This window comes from Armigeres subalbatus, unplaced genomic scaffold, assembly GCF_024139115.2.
Source record: "Armigeres subalbatus isolate Guangzhou_Male unplaced genomic scaffold, GZ_Asu_2 Contig282, whole genome shotgun sequence".
Taxonomy (NCBI): domain Eukaryota; kingdom Metazoa; phylum Arthropoda; class Insecta; order Diptera; family Culicidae; genus Armigeres; species Armigeres subalbatus.
In genome coordinates, this window is record NW_026943022.1 from 102,406 (window position 1) to 122,418 (window position 20,013).

Below are 20,013 nucleotides of genomic sequence, written 5' to 3' on the forward strand. Positions count from 1 at the left end.
TTGAAGGAGGCTTCTGGGCCTCTTGAAAGGAGGCTTCTGAGCCTCTTGAAAGGAGGCTTCTGAGCCTCTTGAAAGGAGGCTGAGGCCTCTTGAAAGGAGGCTTCTGAGCCTCTTGAAAGGAGGCTTCTGAGCCTCTTGAAAGGAGGCTTCTGAGCCTCTTGAAAGGAGGCTTCTGAGCCTCTTGAAAGGAGGCTTGAGCCTCTTGAAAGGAGGCCTGAGCCTCTTGAAAGGAGGCTTCTGAGCCTCTTGAAAGGAGGCTTGAGCCTCTTGAAGGAGGCTTCTGAGCCTCTTGAAAGGAGGCCTGGGCCTCTTGAAAGGAGGCTTCCTGAGCCTCTTGAAAGGAGGCCTGAGCCTCTTGAAAGGAGGCTTCCGAGCCTCTTGAAAGGAGGCCTGAGCCTTTTGAAAGGAGGCTTCCGAGCCTCTTGAAGGAGTTTTCCGAGCCTCTTGAAAGGAGGCTTCCGAGCCTCTTGAAAGGAGGCTTCCGAGCCTCTTGAAAGGAGGCTTCCGAGCCTCTTGAAAGGAGGCTTCCGAGCCTCTTGAAAGGAGGCTTCCGAGATTCTTTAAGGAATATAGTATTTAACTTTACTGATGTATTTAAGTCCTTAAATTATTGTCGTTATCGATACGCAATCGATTTTTTGGAGTGCTGTCAAAAATCGACTTTTAAAATATTCGGGGGAAATTGATCCCTCTCCAGGAACTTGCTTTGATAAAATTAGAAAGGTGCCCTCAGATTCTTTTAAATATTTTTCCATCAAAACACGCGGAATTTTCGAATTGCAGGGCGTACACATGAACGATTTTTGTTATTGAATTCGACAGCACATGCAATTTTAAAATTTTGGGATACTTGATCCCCTTTCTACGCAATAAATATTTTTTCCTGTCAACCCTTCATCAAATCCGTCAAATCTACAAAAAATTTAGAAGCCTGAGAACAGATTCATATTTTTTTTATTTTTTTTGTCATATTTTTGTATAGGTGGCTAATGGGGGATCAAGTGTTCCCGTATTGAGGAAATAACTTAAAATCCAAATATCCTAAAACTTTGATAAAATGTTGACATTTTCATCAGTACAGACCATTAGGCATATTTTTGGTTTTGTGCTGTTAAAAAGTGCTGTGCTTGGTCATTGTTATGAAAAGTTGTTCAAATTTTGCGCGGCCAATAAAACAATCTTTAGGAAGGTCAGAACATACAAACTGCCCTGCAGAATAAATAAGGTTGACAATCCAAAAAATAACTCACCACATAAAGGTCATTTGTCTAGAGGATCTATAGTAAAAATACGCTAGAACAAAACTACTTTAGTTCTCGATAAAACAGGAGGTGATCAAGTCTCCCCGGGGATCAAGTCTCCCCACCTTTCCCTAAGCTTTACCAGATTATATAGACCCAAAAAAATCAAAATATAATCGAAAATTCTACGGCTTTGCTTATTTTTTCACCATCATACAAGTGTCTGGTTTGAAAAACGAAAATCTAACTGGATCAAACCATAACGATGATCCGTGTTTGAACCTCAAATAGTTTGCTTGCATAAAATGAGAGAATTCATCTCAAATTCATACAAACTCTTTACCACTACTCCCGAGTATCTATTATTTGAAAACGGCTAAGATTTCTTAGCCACGAACAAAAATTATAGGGATTTTTTACAATCTACTCTGAAGTCCTCATCTAAGTCTTCTTCCCCAGAAACTCCATGTTCTTTTCTTCTATATTTTATGTTCCGTTCTATTTTCACTTCCTTTTCCATAAGGTAAATGACAATAAAAAGTCAGTAAAGATGCTCCCTGAGCCGACTTTCTGATACCTGTATCAGTTATTGACGAAAAAGTCAAAATTAGTCAAATGAATGATTACGGATAAAGCCATTGCTGGTTGGCTACCCAATTAAGTTAGATTCTTGGTCCAAGTTTGGAATTTTATATTAGCAATGAAGATTCTTCACTCGCTGAAAAGTGCACTGTTCAGTGTGCATAATGTATCCAATATAGCACAAAAACTAATATGACGATTGTGGAAATGCCAATAACAGCACTGAGTTGAAAAGCGGGCAAAATTCCAAAAGACTCGTGACAAGGATGTTATCAATCATTTAGTAATCTGCGTTCGATCATTTAGTAGTTTGTCAATAACTCATTCCAGAGGCTAAATTTCAAAATGTGTTGTATGGTGGACTTTTAGTGCGAAGGTTTTTCTACAACTCTCCTTAACAGGTCGATGTTTGAATTCCACTGCTAAAGGAGTTACGGTGCTAGTTGCTATACTTATACTAAATGATAACAAAATATGCAATCATTTAGTCTAAGTTACTGCTACTAGCGCTATAGCTCCGTTATTAGTGAAATTCAAACAACGAACTGTTAGGCAGAATTGTAGATAAACCTTTGCTCTAGAGGTCCACCATACAACACATTCTGAAATTTAGCCTCTGGAATGAGTTATTGAAAAACTACTAAATGATCGAAGGCAGATTACTAAATGATCGATAACATCCTTGACTCGTGATACCGAAATGTAAGCTGATCTTCCGGATTTTCCTATTAACAACTATGTACGTCGGCTCGCAATATCTCCTTTCCTAGGCCGTCACATTCCGAGCGCGAACTTCAATGAATGGAGGCACAATTTGCCTATTTGGCATAATTGTTACACCGCAGCACCGCGTTGGACGCGCGCGCTAGCTGACTGACGCAACTATTGATAAATGTCATTCAAATTGGGACCGACACCGCTTTAGCAGCAACGGTTATTTCGTCAGGTGCCGGGGGTCATTAAATACATCTCGTGCATCCATCGTCAGGTTCCTGACTTCTGGGACGGACAGGAAAATTGGTGCTCGCGCGAAAGCGTGACCGGTCCGACAGTCTCCTATTTCTGGAACTAGGTAAGCGCTAGGAACAAAAATAGGCGTAATTTGAGTGGAAGAATGGCGGAATTAGCTCATCGCTAATTTCGCCACGTAACACAGATTCGTGGAATTGTTCGAGATTTTCTATATGTTCTTGTCACAGATAAAACAAAACACTATTTAGGGAACACTTTAAAATTTTAGAACGTAACACTATTTATTCTATAAAGGGAAATATGCAAATAATTACAACTTTTAAAAATCATGTACTTCAGATGGAGGTGATTCATATAATAAAGTCACAAAAAAAAAAATTTTGATTCACTGAAAACTGCGTTCAGAACATGATTGCAAAATCGGGTTAAGCTGTGTAATTGATAAAACTATCTCCTCAATGGAAACCATCAACCAGACACAACTAAGTGGTGAAATGGAAACAGGCGTAAATTGTCTAGTAGTCGAATAAATTCAAACCTCAAATTAGCTCATCGCTCCAAAACATCCCACTCGCCACAGTTCGGTGAAAACATAAAAATACCTCTGGAGTGCTCAGTTATTGTTCATTGTCAACGATAATAGATCGAATTAGTCAACGTCAGGTTAGCGGTAGATGTTTCGCAGAAGAGCATCCAGAGCCGCGCTATAGCTCGGTGATAAGCAATTCACATTCTTCGTTCGGTCATGGCATGTTAGCCATCACAACTGTTAGATGTTGTGTTATCACAATCGAATGCGAAGCTCATTGTATGATTATTGTGCATTCCATCATACCGAGACACACTATTTGCGGATAGAACACTTCCTTCTGAGCCGCTCTTCGGATGAGCCGCTCATCGTCCACTCAGATACATCACAGAAGAACACGCTGCGGCCGCAGCAGTCGATCATGATTTAGCACACCACTGATAACAATCCTACACGTGCCCAAAGTCTTGTAACATCACGGGGATAGTAATGCGAGTTACTTTTATGAGTAAGGTTAACCTTCGCACTGTCACTCGACAGTTTACCGTAGGTCGAAACACCGTACAGAAAACACGAACGCACACACAACAGTGTCAACTGTCAACAAACCAAACGAAATTCGGTAGCCAAATTACCAGCATTTTACAGTTGTCGATGTTTAGTCTGCTCCCTCTACTGTGCCTCTACTGCTATCACTGTTTAACCTTCTGTCTAAATAACTGCTTCCAAAATAGCACCACGTCGCCGTCGTCGCTACGCACCGCGACGCATCATCGACGGACGCGCGAAACAGAACCCAAAATCTCGGCAAAGGTGTGAATTGGGTTGCAGTTTGCTGAAGACTTGACAAACCCCTTCAGCAGCGTGCGGCCAACCGATGATAACTGAGCGCGTAATGTTGCCCCGCCGGTAGCGCGAATGCCTAGCTGTTCCTCACAGGCTTCCAACCTGAAGCGGCAGGTGATGATCTTACGGCACAAACAGATTTCGCAAACGACCGGATAGGGGACTCAAATCACAGATTCGCAAACTTTCGTCTCTTCTCAGCTGATAACGGTCACGCCCGGTCCCACTACTGCTTTCTTACGTAGCTGATGATAGTTTAGGAAGGACTGCGCGAACGGACTGAGCGCTAGTTCGCTCACTCCCGTCGAGAACGGACCGATGAATGAAGAGCTATTATTTGCGCGCGCGACAAATTTCTGCGAGGAACTGAAACAATTAAGAGCGCTTCCCAGTGCTATATAGGCACGCGCAGTCCCTACAATCGTCATCAATGCCAGCTGTTCTGGAGTTTCGCGAGCTGGTGTTGACGAAAGTTTAACGGGGCACTTACGGGTAGAATTGATTCCAAATGAGGATAAAAATTGAATTTTCACGAAAGGTATGCTCGATAACAGTTAATGGGCGGCAGTTAAGTGAAAATTGTGAAAATTCTTTCGTATGTTATCATTGGAAAAGAATCGTTTTGATCTTGAGGTTCTGCGCAAATCACGGAATCAGTCTTCAAAAGTTCCTTCGCATCCATAATTCCATAATTGCATCGATGCAACAACCAGGGAGAAGGAGAATGCATGCTCCGTATATTTTAATCGATCATTGCTTTGATGCGTTTGAATCATTTGGGAGCTAATACTGGAATCAAATCAGGGTCCGTTCGCAAATTACGTAACGCAAATTTAGGCAGTTTTAGAGCCCTCCTCCCCTCGTAACACTTTTGTATGAAAGATTTAATATTTGTGTATGGACCGTAACGCTTGGACTAAACCCCTCCCTTCCCCTAAAGCGTTACGTAATTTGTGAACGGCCCCTCACTTCATTGACTCTTCGACGAAGGTAAACATGTACACAGGATTTTGTTTTTACACGATTTTTTTTCGCTCGTATTTTTGATCGTGTGACTTCAGTTTGCCACCAAACTCTTCGCAACATGTTTCAAAAAATCCAGAATAAATCAAAAGAAAATCACATGATAATTAATATACGTTTAACATTTAGGATGAGCGGAAAATTGAGAAAATGTAAATCGTGTAAAAACAGAATCCAGTGTAGTTTGTACTCTCGGATGCCAGTAAATGATTCAAATCAATGATATAGTATTTCAAATCGAATATGCAAAGCAGCATAATTAAATGCGGGGATGTGAAACTATCGTTTCGTAAAACATCTTGTCGATGCTTTCTTTTTCGAATGATTCTCACAAGAGGATGTTGTTTGAAAACTGCACGGAATACGAGACTCAAGAGAATTTGTGAATTTTCTACGGCAGTAAACTGAATTCGGACCTGTATTTTACTTCTAAGAGGAACTTCCTTGAAATCTTCCGTTGATGTTTTTGACAGGCATAATCACGAAAATGTGGTGGGTTCACTATACCACATGGTTGTCTCAAGTCAGTCATCGGTCACATCGAAGCGCAGTAAGAGGAACCCACATGCGAAAGTATTACAAAACGAAGACTTGGCAGATCACGTCCAGATTGTAGTTGGAGTGAGGCAAGAATGTTTACTATTAACACTGCTGTTGGTCATCGTAATCAATGGGATCTTGATGGGTTCGATTGAGCATTAGACTGACCTCGCGTTTGTGAAAGTTGAAATTTTATATCAGAATATTGAAATCTGGATCATTGATGCGATTTCGCTTCGATTCGATTTTGGATCATTGATGCGATTCCGTATGCAACATTCCGGAAATGTTTGAACTCAAAAATCACGTGTTTTCACGTTTCGAATCCCCATTTGGTTGAACGTAATCTTTTGCAGCTCTCTGTGAAAGGAGTTGCATCTGTTAAAAACATGCATTCTAAAAATTTTTTAAATATAATTTTCTCAACAACTTGATTAACACACCCTCCACCAAGCTACCGAAACAGTTGGAGCATATATTTTTTTATCTAATCTTATTTGCCAATACATGCATTCATCTCTTAGACTAGGTGTTCCGTGTTTTCTTAACACTATCATCTTTTTTGCTATGGTACATTTTCAATTATTATTAATACATTTCAACTACCTCTGGCAGTTAGCATTTCTTTGGTTGAGTTGAACCATGTAGGAATTACAATGTTTCAAACTTAAACTAAACTTAACCTATAATTTATACTAAGGGTAAAGGGAGCTAATTGTTGTCTAAAATTGGAAATTATTTTATTGGACATTTGTTGCAATGTCTCAATATTAGAAATTCTATGAAGTTCATTGGTACTATACCACGGAGGCAACTTCAGAATCATTTTCAAAATTTTATTTTGAATCCTCTGAAGTGCCTTTTTCTGGTATTGCAGCAACTAGTCCATGTTGGCACAGCATACGACATGGCTGGTCTAAAAATTTGTTTGTAAATCGAAAATTTGTTCATAAGACAAAGTTTTGATTTTCTGTTCATAAGTGGATATAGACACTTAATATATTTCTTACATTTGGCTTGGCATTTGGCCTTCAATGTGATTTAAAAAAAATAATTTTTGGTCCAGCAGAAGTCCTAAATATTTGGCTTCACTAGACCAATTAATTGGAACCCCATTCATAGTGACAATATGACTGCTAGAAGGTTTCAAATAATAAGCTCTCGGCTTATGTGGAAAAATTTTAAGCTGAGTTTTCGAAGCATTCGGAGAAATTTTCCATTTTTGCAAGTAAGTGGAGCAAATATTCAAACTTTTTTGCAATCTACTACAAATGACACGAAGGATTCGCCCTTTGGCTGAAAGGCCCGTGTCATCTGCAAACAAAGATTTTTGACACCCTGGTGGTAAATCAGGTAAGTCAAAAGTAAAAATGTTATACAATATGGGCCCCAGTATGCTGCCTTGGGGAACACCAGCTCTTACAGGTCATCTATCAGATTTCGAATTCTGATAGTGTACCTGCGGTGAGCGATCTGATAAATAATTTTGGATCAGTTAAATAATGTTCTGAGGAAAATTAAAATTCATCAATTTCACAATCAAACCTACATGCAAAACACTGTCAAATGTTTTCTCTATATCAAGAAGAGAAACTCCAGTCAAATATCCTTCAGATGTGTTGAGTCGAATTAAGTTCGTAACTCTTATTAACTGATGAGTGGTTGAATGCCCATGGCGAAAGCCAAATTGCTCATCAGCAAAATCCTATCATATATAGCCTCAGCTGGATTTTTGTTTGTTCAAAATTAGAACAATATTGGCGTTTTTCCATTTATCTGGGAAGTATGCTCCTCAACATTTGTTAAATAAATGTATTCTCAACATTTGTTAAATAAATCAACCAAAAAGGATAAAGAGCTCTTAGGAAGTTTTTTGATGAGTATGTATGTAGAAAATACCATCATCAACCGGGGCTTTCATATTTTTCAATTTTCTAGTAATAGATCTCACTTCATCCAAATTAGTTCCCAACGAAGGGTCATGATTGAGAATGTCTTCGAAGCTCCGTGTAACTTGATCCTCAATAGGACTATGGGCACTCTTAAACTGATGAGCAAGTTTTAGAGCCTTTTAGACATTTGTTAAGGGAACGTCCACAAATTACGTAACGCTTAGGGGGAGGGGGGTCCGTGAAGTGTGACAACCCATACAAAAATTTAAGATGCTTCATACAAAAAGTGTGACATAGGAGGGAGGGGGTCTAAAATGCCCAATTTTAGCGTAACGTAATTAATGGATCTTCCCTAATAAAATTTTATTTCCCTCTTAGTGCATTGGAATTGGCTTTTGAGGTTTTGTTTAAGAATTTTCGTTAATTTCCATAAGGGTTTCGAACTGGAATCCAACTTCGAGACAATATTCTCAACGTTTTTTAATTTCATTTTGAAAATCTCGTCAAATAACTTTCAACACGGAATCGCGAGTTCTTTGGTATTGCCTTCGCCGCACATTTTTTAAGATGAATCAGTAGCTGAAGATCGTCGTCGATGATAATGGAGTTGAATTTAATTTGACATTTAGGAATTGCATAAAGCCATTTAGCATAACGCCATTTGGCATAAGGTCTTCTTCTTCTTCTTCTTCTTATTGGCATTACATCCCCACACTGGGACAGAGCTGCCTCGCAGCTTAGTGTTCATTAAGCACTTCCACAGTTATTAACTGCGAGGTTTCTAAGCCAAGTTACCATTTCTGTATTCATTTATCATGAAGCTAACACGATGATACTTTTTATGCCCAGGAAGTCGAGACAATTTCCAATCCGAAAATTGTCTAGACCGGCACCGGGAATCGAACCCAGCCACTCTCAGCATGGTCTTGCTTTGTAGCCGCGAGTCTTACCGCACGGCTAAGGAGGGCCCAATGGCATAAGATAATGACCTTATGGCCACTTATGGCATAAAAGCCACTTGGCATAATGGTCATTTGGCATAACGGACATTTGGCATAATTTTGAACTGCGAGAAAAGAGTGGGTCATTTGGCATAACGGCCATTTGGCATAATTTCGAACTGTGAAAGCGAAAGGGATAATTCATGTATTGTTTAGCGTAGATAAAGTAGGTCGAGGCTGTTTTCTGATAAGTTCAGAGTTTCCGGAAGAACGAAATAACAAAACGGCAGAATTACTTCCGAGGGGGGGATCACATCCACTTATTCCGGCCACCTGCCTACTTTTAAAGTAGGGATTAGATCCACCATTGCTTCAATCCGGGGCCTTAAGGTTGAATCAAATATCGTTTCGTTGATGGGCTACAGCTCTTCGATGAACCTACGCCGAATGGAGTATCCTTCTCCACTGGACTCGATCCTGGGCCAATCGCTTCCAGTCGCCCTGAACATTGAGCGCTCTCAGGTCCTCTTCAACTGCAAAAAGCCATCGTGTACGCGGCCTTCCACGAAGCCTGCGGCCTCTTCCAGGTTCTCTACTAAATATTATCTTGTCGTTCTTCCGGCATACGAACAACGTGACCAGCCCACCGTAGTTTGCCGTGTTGTATAAGCAATAATATCCAACCCTTTATACACCTGGTACAATTCGTGATTCATGCGGCGCCGCCAAATACCGTTCTCCTGTTTACCGCCGAGTATTGTCCGCAGCACCTTACGCTCAAACACTCCGAGAGCTCTCCGATCAGCCTCCTTTAACGTCCATGTCTCATGGCCGTATAAAGCCACCGGAAGAATCAGAGTAGTATACAGCGCGAGTTTTGTTTTCGTTTGCAGACTACGGGACTTAAGCTGGTTACGAAGTCCGTAATAAGCCCTATTTGCAGCTGCAATACGCCTTTTCACCTCGCGGGTAACATCATTATCGCACGTCACTAATGTTCCAAGATACACAAATTCTTCTACCACTTCAAATTTTTCACCATCCAGCACTATTTCGCTACCACCACCACTAATGAACCCACGTTGATTGCCAGCGACCATGTACTTCGTTTTGCTGGTATTGATCGTGAGTCCAATCCTCGCTGTCACCCTCTTAAAAGGCGCAAAAGCCTCTTCCACGGCACGGCGATCAATTCCGATAATATCGATATCGTCCGCAAATCCCAGGAGCATATGCGATTTTGTGAGAATGGTACCGCTTCTTTGCACACCAGCTCTCCTAATCGCTCCCTCGAGCGCTATATTGAACAGTAGGTTCGAGAGTGCATCACCCTGCTTTAATCCATCTAAGGTAACAAATGACGTCGATATTTCATCCGCAACCCTTACACTTGATTTCGATCCGTCCAACGTTATACGAATCAGCCGTATCAGTTTCGCCGGAAAACCATGTTCAAGCATAATTTGCCATAATTCATTCCGTTTCACTGAATCGTACGCCGCCTTGAAATCAATAAACAGATGATGTGTCTGCAAGTTGTACTCCCGGAATTTATCAAGGATTTGTCTCAGGGTAAACATTTGATCCGTCGTTGATCGGCCCTCACGAAAACCTGCTTGGTATTCGCCGACGAAGGACTCTTCAAGCGGTCTCAATCTGTTGAACAGAATACGGGACATAATTTTGTACGCCGAATTAAGGAGGGTTATTCCTCGGTAATTGGCGCACTCCAGTCTGTGCCCTTTCTTAAAGAGAGGGCAAATGAGGCCGTCCAACCAGCTAGCAGGCATTTCCTCGTCTTCCCATATTTTCGACATAATATGGTGCAGAACTTCGTAAAGCTGCTCACTGCCATGTTTGAGAAGTTCAGCCGGGAGCTGGTCCTTCCCGCAGCCTTATTGTTTTTCAGCTCTTTGACAGCTTTTTGAACCTCATCTAGTGTAGGTGATTCCACAGCTTGTCCATCGTCGCTAATATTTATTCTGTTCTCTGATGCACCGTCACTTCCTCCATTCAACAAAGTCTCGAAGTGTTGCTTCCACCTGGCAGCCACTTCAGTTTTATCTGTCAGCAAATTCCCTTGTTGGTCGTTGCACATGACGGGAGATGGCGCTGTCTTTCTCCGCACGCCATTGACAGACTCATAAAACCTCCGCATATCGTTCTGCTCCATTTTTTCCTGCGCCTCACTAATCACTTGTTCTTCGTACTCTTTTTCTTCCTGCGGTGGGTTCGTTTTTCGGCTGCTCTTGCTTCCTTGTACCGATCTCTATTCGATCGGGTACCTGACACCAACATCCGGCTTCTGGCAACGTTCTTCTCGTCTGTCACTCTCTGGCACTCCACATCGAACCAACCCGTCCTGGGTCGCCTCTGTGCAGTGCCTACCACTTCTCGTGCTGTTGTGCTCACCGCTCCATGGATCGACTCCCATAGATCGTTGATGTTGTCGCTAACGTTGATTGCACTTATCCGTTCGTCGAACTTCTGGCAGTACTCAGCCGATACTCCTTCCGCCGACAATCGCTGGATATTGTAACGCATCGTTCGCTGTGATCTTTCGTTCGATACAGTTGACAACCGTGATCGAATTTTACTGACAACGAGGTGGTGATCAGAGTCAATGTTCGGACCTCTGAATGTCCGCACATCGATAACATCCGAGAAATGGCGCCCATCCACCAGAACATGGTCTATCTGGTTGCAAGTTTCACCATTTGGGTGTCTCCAGGTGACGAATCAAATATACCATTGCCTTAATCCGGGCTAGCGCCTAACTTTTAAAACTCAAGCAATACACTTGTCGTAGACGAGTTACTAAAACCAATCAAATGTCCAATGTGCACATTATGAACCGATAGGAAGTTGAATAATTTATCTGCCTTACCTTTCAAAGAGCGGGCATTCCAATTTAAAAAAAAAAAAAAAAAAAAAAGACAGAACCACCGTCTTCGACCAGAGGTCGCACAGACTGAACACTTAACATCTAGCATGAGACAACGGACAGGACATTTACATAACACCCAGTGGACCAGTGGAGAGCTTTTCGCTTTACGAAAAGTTTTCTTCTTACCGGGGCGGGAATCGAACCCACACTCCACAGCACATGCGTCTAGGCGATTGACGTCGCTAACCGCACGGCCACGAAGCCCAAAATTTCAAAAATGTGAAAAAGAAGTTTGCGATCGTCAAAGGATCCCGACAAGACGCGGCAGTCACTTTTCCTGGCAATCTGAAATGAAACCTTGATCCCCTGAAGGTTACTCAAAATCTCATTCCTAAATCCAGAAAACAAGGTAGAACAGATACCACAATTAGTGGAATCCTTTACTTCTTCGCATGGATCGAATCACCTGGGTAGATTCGGTTTACTCAATTTCGTCATGAATCAAATCGAACTGATTGTTCAGTTCAATAGGTGAAGAATTATTTTCAGTGTTAGAGTTTGTTTATTTATTTGTTTATTTGTTTATTTGGGTGGTTCTACATCAACAGGCTTCGAAGCCCCAATGATGGTTTGTGCATTGACAAAAAACTTAAATTACAAAAACTATCTTAACACCGTAAAAAATCTAGCTCGAAGCACATCTCTTGATACATTAAAATCAAACTCTGAAGCCACACGGTTGAACGTCGTATGTAACCCAGTAATGGCATTATATATGTCTACTCGTTGAAGAATGCTCGGGCTATATACTGTGTTTTGGAGGATGTCGGAAACTAGAAGAGCTCTAGCTACATCTCTCCGCGTTGCAAGGGTATCCAGACGAATTAGTCGGCAACGGTCCTAGTAGCTTGGTAAATGCAGTGGGTCTTGCCATGGTAGTCGATTGAGTGCGAATCTAATGAAGCTCCGTTTGAACTGACTCGATTCTCTCTGTTCTATTTTGGTAGAATGGGCTCCAAATTGTCGAGCCATAACCCCAGTATCGAACGCACTAAGGCACAGTAAAGTGCCTTTAAGCAATAAATATCCGAAAACGTTTTTGTTATCCGAAAGATAAATCCCAGACATTTGGAAGCCTTATCGACTGCAAAAGATACGTGTTGCTTAAATGTTAACTGGGAGTCTAGTATTACCCCCAAGTCCTTAATTTCGTCCACCCTTTCCAACTGAACTCCAGAAAGAAAATAGTTATAAACTTGTGTATTCTTTAGTCGAGAAAACGTAATAACTGAACATTTGCCAGGATTGACAGTCATACGATTCTTCTGGCACCAATCGGCGAAGGCATCCAATTGCCGTTGTAGAAACTGTGCATCTACTTCAGAGCGTATATTAAAATAGATTTTGAAGTCATCAGCGAAGGATAGCCTATTACTGCGTTTACATCGTTTAAATATAGAAGAAAGATAATGGGTCCAAGATGGCTGCCTTGCGGTACGCCTGAGGTGATGGGAAACGATGCCGAAGTGGAATTACCTATGACTACTTGCGACTGACGGTCGCTTAGGTAGGACTGGAACCAGTTCAAAAGTGTCCCTTGTATTCCAAACCTCTCAAGCTTTGCAACAGCGATTTGATGGCTGACTTTATCGAATGCTGCTGAAAGGTCTAGGTACACCACATCAGTTTGCGCTCGTTCTAGCATACAGTCAGTCACATAGGAGACATACAAGATTTGATACCGTTGAACGTCCCGAGATGAACCCATGTTGGTCTATGCTTAGATGTCGCCTGCAGTGGAAAAGCAGTCGATCCATCACAACGAGCTCGAAGAGTTTTGAAACAGCGCTTAAGGACGATATTCCACGGTAGTTATCGATTTGCCTCCCATCACCCTTTTTGTGCTAGAAGTTAGAAGGAACATCTGAAGTCTCCAGCTCCTTCTATTGTTTCCGCGCTTTGGCAGGATGGTCTTGAAACCTTGTTTCTTATAAGGAGGTGGAGAATTCAGAGACTCCCCCTTCCTCTTGTTTTTATTAATGCTCATTGCTGAGCGTGGAGACGTGACCTTCTAAGAGGTTTTTTCCCAGAACGGTGTGCTGGATGTGCTGGATTACCACCGCTTGTAGGAATTTTACTTCCGCAAACGGGTCCAACGTTAAACGTAATGGGATCAGTAGGTACAAGTAACGCTGAGAAGCAGTGTTGAAATTAAAATAGCTACGGGTAGTAGGGGAACGGTTCGCCACTTCATCTCATAGCTCCTATTTCCATCTCATCAAAAACAAAGCAATGGAAAGGAATTTGGCTTGTTTATTATTTTTGTGATTTTTTTCAGCAGTGAGCACGCGTGTTGACAAAAAGAAGCGACGAATTTGGTGTCGTATTTCTTTGTTTAGCGATGAGATGGATATATGTACAGTGAGATGAAGATCGGAACAGTTCCCCTATAACAAAATTTCTTCAGCAAATAAAACAAAAGAAGCGCACAGCACGAAAGCATAATGCGGTCTGGACGAAGGTAAATGATTTCCTATTTCAGTGGGGCGCTATTTTGTTCGCCTTATAATAAGTTAAATACCAGAAAAGTATGTGCTGTGTGATGAATGTTATGTGTTCAAGAAATACATTACTTTTGTAAGTTAAAAACCAAAAAGAAGAATGAGTAATTAAGTCGAACTATTTAAATTAGATTATTTTAAGCGCATAAACAATGTATTTATATCTATTTATATTATTTGTGACATAACAATCGAACGTACGGGTCAAGTTTTACAAAAACTAGTTTTCTATTAAGCATACAAATCGGATTCAAATAGCATTTCATTCTTTCTACCGATCAATGTCAAGACGCCAGCTACCACTAATTAACGATTCATTCTGCGGCCGTCGACGTTTCGTCTAGTTCGACATTTCGATAACGAAATATACTTTCTTTAGATCAGCGTGTTTGTATAACGAGGGTCGTTGGTGATAGGAACGTTAAATCACACCTACTAAGAAAGTTTTTGATATTTAAGCACATGTTCAGCTGATATGATAATTTGGATCGACAGACAGTGTGACTTCTTCTAAGACATGGATAGAGTAGGGTGGCCATTTCACTCTAAAAACGATCTTTCATTGAATTGCTCGGAGACCTATAGTGTTATATAATAATCGTCCCAGCTCGATGAACTAAACAAATGTCCGTCTATCTGTGTGTACACAAAAGCTATGAAAAACATGAGCCAAATTTTCATAAAGCAGATTTTCAGATTTTCTCGCAACAAGTTGGAAGAAAATCGATTATAAACTTTACTTTGACATTTTATATATGTAGAATCATATACGTTCTTGCGAAATTTTGAACCGCATACCAATAATCGCTTGTTACATTCACTCTTTTTCATGATTCAATTCAAGCCACTTAATTTTATGGATTTTTTTGAGTCACCCTAACATTGATCCAGTTCGGTCGTAAAAAAAACTTCTCTGTTAGAAACAGATGACCAGAACGTGTTATGTTTGCTAAACTTGTCATCACCTAACTCGCACGATTCCAGGGTTCGTATTGAAACGGATGCAGCTTTTACCGAATCCTCTTGGGTTCTGGATTATTAGGAACAACCTCATTTAAAAAATGGGACCGGTTTCATATACCTCGCATAAGTTATCAAAGCAGATTGATTTCAATTAATATTAGAATGATCACTTGTCATAAGACGAGTTTGTATAATCCCATTGAAATTTCCGAAAATCCCATTGGAATTTCAATGGGATTGTACAAACTCGTCTTATGACATGTGAAGACATTCCACTAAAAAGCTCAAAATAATTTTCTTAATTAATTAGAATGATGTTGAAAATTCATGACTTTGCACTACATGAAGGCTTGTTTTATCGGTCCAAGCTCAAATGTAACGATTTTTGAAATGAATAAAAATTAAAATAGTGTACGAATAAATTTGACCATAAAACATGCTGAGGTCGTGGGTGCAAGAAAGTGGTTACCTTAAATCCAAATTTCGAATTAAAGCAAGTATTAAGACTTTGTAATAACATAGCGTACATGTTGGGTGGTCAATGCCCGGAAATTAGGCAATTAACTTTAAGGTCACTACTGACAGAATCCAAGTTTCAAAGTGCTCGCGTTTTCGGGGGCACACCACTCGATACGGAAGCAACGCACAACTGTCAGCAAAGCTGAATCAACAAAAATGACAGTTGTCCGCCGCCTCCGTATCGAGTGGTGTGCCCCCGAAAACGCGAGCACTTTGAAACTTGGATTCTGTCAGGAGTGACCTTAAATAAACCAAACATAAGAAGAAAAAAAATAAAAAAACAGGCAAAAATGGCAAATAAAAATGAAAAATCACATCAATTCGTCGAGCTGAGTCGATTAATATATAACACTATGGGTCTATGGCCTTCTATCAAAAGCTCGTTTTTAAAGTGATCCTATGCTTAATATATTATACTTATACTTAGTAGGTATACGCGATTGGCAAAAATGTAATGGATCAATGAGAGAAAAATGAGCAAAACCAAAAAGTGATAAGTGAGAAATTTCCATGATACTTTCATACCCAGGGAAATCAAATCAAAAAACTGGAATCAAACACAGCAACCTTCAGTCGGACCTTGCATTTTAGCCAAAAATCCTAATCCTAGACTAAGAAAGGCCCCTTGTATCTAATCCATACAACTAAAAATTGATTCACAGCTGGAGGTCACCATTTTCACTAGACGTCAATCAGTTCAGTCGAAACACAAAATTTCGATACACCTACGTTTGTGAAGTGTCCAAGCAAAACAACTTTCCGTAATGATTGATCTACCCCGGAAATGGCTATTTTAATCGTAAACAAATTGAAATAAGTGATCGGAAAGTACCCCCCGAGCAGCAAACACTCTTGAATCAGGCGGAAAATCCATCAATATCAGCGTGGAATAGTGAGTGTCGTATTGTCCAGCAGCAAGTGATAATTCAAATGCGGAAAGTGGTGCGATTTGAATCATATATTTTTATCTACAGCAAAAATACAGAACATAAATGCCTACGAAGTACAAATATCAAACAGTGGAATCCTGTTTCGTTTGATAGATTGTGCAATGATATGCCAATATCGACTGATACAATTCAACCTAGATTGATTAGGTGAAACCTAAGAAATAATAATATACCCCCATCCACTCATGAATGTTCTGTACAAATGATTCTTTCCATATATCAATATTTTATTCGATTTCTCGACTATTTTCCTTCAAATATTTTAATCTAAATTTTAATCAATATTTGATCAATACTCTCTACTCATATATTTGAATTCTAAGGTCGGAACAGTGATCACACCTAAATTGAAAGGCGCAAAATTATTAAGCAACATATCGAAAATACACAGCACTCCTTGCGCCTACATCCCACATGACCTTATTTCTACATACAATAGGTATCCCCCCCCCCAAGTGGTCTGATGACTATTGTGTGGTTGGAAAACCCCTTTTCTTCGCTTGGGTCCAACCAGTGCCAGTGACCAGATTATAAACAGACAGTTGTTATCAGTTATCCCACGATAACGTCACACGCTTTTGTGTCGAAGATAGCATTCAGATGTTCAAGGGGATATGAATACTAGGCAAATGGGGAGCAACAAAGAAAAGCACAATCAAAAGTTGTAATTTGGTTTAGCTTTCAGCAGATTCGTCTGGTCAATCAGTCGCAATGACTTCGAAGAAGTCTAACTAATCGGTTTGTAGAATTGACATTGATCATCGATTCGAAATGTATCACTAAGTGATGTAGAACATTCGCACGCAATTCTTCGTTTAAATCAGCAACCGGGATCGGTTACTAATTTTCGGATGTCAAAAGGAATGGTGGCCCTTTAAATCATATAGGGTAAAAGACCCAATAGTGGAGGAACTAAGCACGTTCCACCACTGTTTCTTCGCTTACACCACATCTATATTTCATGTCGCTTACCTTAAGTACTTATTCAACAGCTCATCAATTATATTTTTAACGAAAAGTATTCCAAACGCTGCAGAAACCATTATTGTTACCTAAAATGATACCTCCAATTATTGGTGCAGTGTTCCATTAGTTGCGGTATTTTTTAATTTGTGTTCCTATAGTTACGAATCCCATTGTTTTCTTATGGGACTCGCAACTATTGGAACACTACCGCAACTATTGGTGCAATCCGAGAAAAAGATAAGGTAATTTTGTGATACTTTATCGATTTCGAGGGATTTTCCAACCTGTTTTCTTTTATTTCAAGTAATGACAGGTCAACAAATTGATAGACAATATGGGTTGCTGCGTTAAATACGTAGATTTTGTTAAAATAACACTACCGCAACTATAGGAACACCCACGACCATCTGATCTTTTGCCCTACTGCTAGATTCCAGTGGAGGGTAGACCTGTGCGCCGCCGCGCCACGCCGCCGCCGCCGACACTTATTGACGTACGCCGACGCCGGTCAAGGTGTCGGCGGCGCGCCATACGCCGGTTGGCTCCACGCCGCCGAATTTCGTATTTCACGCCGATGTTTGGCCAACACAAAAATCACATTATGCAGTGCGTTTGCATCTGCCGAACCAAGGCAACCTATCAAGCATTAATTAAATAGCTATTATACCTTTAGCAGATTTGTTTAATTTTATCCCTGTCACTTTAACACGCTTTGTCGTGTTAAATGTTAGATCATCCAAAAACTTCTTGGCTACAGATCTACAAATCAATGAGCGTGGCGATTAACTTCTAATCTCATATGTAACTTCATGTGGAAAGCAAAATAAAAACTGATATCCCGGCAAAAATAACGTTTGTTAGCTGGTTTTCGGCAAATAATTTGCTGATTATCAGCAATTTTGACAGAAATCTTGGCAAAAAACACGTTTGTTGGGGGTCGGCTGTGCGAATCTCGGTAAAAGTTTAACAAATTGCTGAAATCCCGGAAAAAATACAGCTACAAATCAACACCATAATGAATGTGTGAATCTTTTGGTTTCAGGATCTGGAGCACGATTGTGCACGTGACCCAAAAAATTGAACATTTCATTCATCTTCCTTGTAATTACTAGAATTGTTCAAAAAAATTGGTTCCGATTTATTTCGATAAACAATTTCTTGATTTTCTTGAAATAATTTCCATGAAGTCCTGGAGGAAGTTCTGAAGGAATATCTGAAGAAAATTCTTAGAGCCGTGAAAAACTTCTGAATTTATCTCCGTTGTAATTTCTGGAGGATTTTCTGAAGGTATCTCTGGAGAAAATCAGGAAGGAATTCTACGAGGAATGTCCAAAGAAATTGTTTAAGAAATTTAAGTATGTCAGTAATTTCCTTAGAAGGTCCGTTGGAAATTGCTCTAGGAATTCGTACGGAGATGGGTATCTTGAAATTCGTCCTCCAGTTTTGGAAGGAAATGATGTTGCAAATTCCGAAAGAATTACTAGATTAATTTCCGAGGGAATGGAATGTCTTATGAAATACCTGGAAAAATTCCAGTGGAATTGTTAAAATAATTTCCGAAGGAATTTTGTAGAAATTTTCTAAAGTATGTATGTATGTATGTGGTTATCCATCACCCTGGCTTGAGTCTTGCTCTGCATGCGGCTCCACCCAATAGTGCAATCGAATTTAATTACCATTCTGCTTTCAATGCACTTCTGTGTGAAGGGCAAGCAACGGAGGTGGCGGACCCGTAACCAGAGACACTTACGTGAAGCCCGCGAGATAGAGAGAATCTCCTTTCAGCAATGTAATCCAACAGACTAACAAATAGATTCGCAATCCTTTTTGAGTTTTCCGAGGGATGGCTTCTTTGAAGAAGGGCACGTTGAGTCCATTACAACTGTGGGGAAGTGTACCCATCTACATGAGTAGAAATTATTAAAAGTATTACTAAAAAGAAATTCTTTATGGAATGGTCAGTGTGAATCTTATATGTATTTTGAAGGAATTTCCAGAAGAATTCCTTAAGAAATTTCTTAAGGTCCCAAGAAGTTCCGAAGCAATTAAAAGAAAAGCTTGGTTTAATTTGTGGAGAGTTTTTGAAGAAATTCTTGATCGGGTTGCTGACGGAGTTTTAGAAGGTATTTTAGGATGAGTTTCCTGATGACTTACCGAATTAATTCCTGAATATTTTCCTAGGGAATTACTTAAGCTATTTATAAAAAAAATGTGTAGAAATTTTCGAAGGAACTCGTGCAAGAATTTCCCAAAGAATTCTTGAGGATATCCGAATATCTGCAATCTCGATATTTTGGGAGTTTTTCTTGGCATGCAGTCTTGATTCTAAAGCCAAAACTGAGTTTGTTCTACTACTGTCCGGACTTTCGAAGACATTCCTGGAGAACTATAGGAATTTCTGTGTACATACCAATATCTATTTGTTCAGTAAATCCATTAAACATTTCTTCGTAAATTACTTTCAGAAATTCATTTTTTTATTCTTTATTATTGATGTGATACTTTCGTGATACTTATATGACTGAAAGAGCCGATAATAGTCAAACAAAATTTATTATAGAGGTTTTCAGCCCTGGTTCACCTCTTTGAAATTCATTTAAA

At 40.1% G+C, this 20,013-nt stretch overlaps 1 protein-coding gene across 2 annotated transcripts in view; it reads right to left on the bottom strand.

Annotated features, from left to right (window-relative positions):
- LOC134203881 (sodium-coupled monocarboxylate transporter 1-like) overlaps positions 1-20,013 on the bottom strand; it is a 59,246-nt gene that overhangs the window by 20,266 nt on the left and 18,967 nt on the right. Inside the window, exon 1 of one of the 2 annotated variants that reach the window (XM_062678717.1) lies at positions 3,960-4,505. The exons of the other annotated variant lie outside the window; for it this stretch is intronic. Coding sequence (XP_062534701.1) covers positions 3,960-3,965 — 6 coding nt within the window. The 5' untranslated portion in view covers positions 3,966-4,505. Of the gene's footprint in view, positions 1-3,959; positions 4,506-20,013 lie in introns of those variants that run through there. 2 annotated transcript variants of the gene reach the window in all.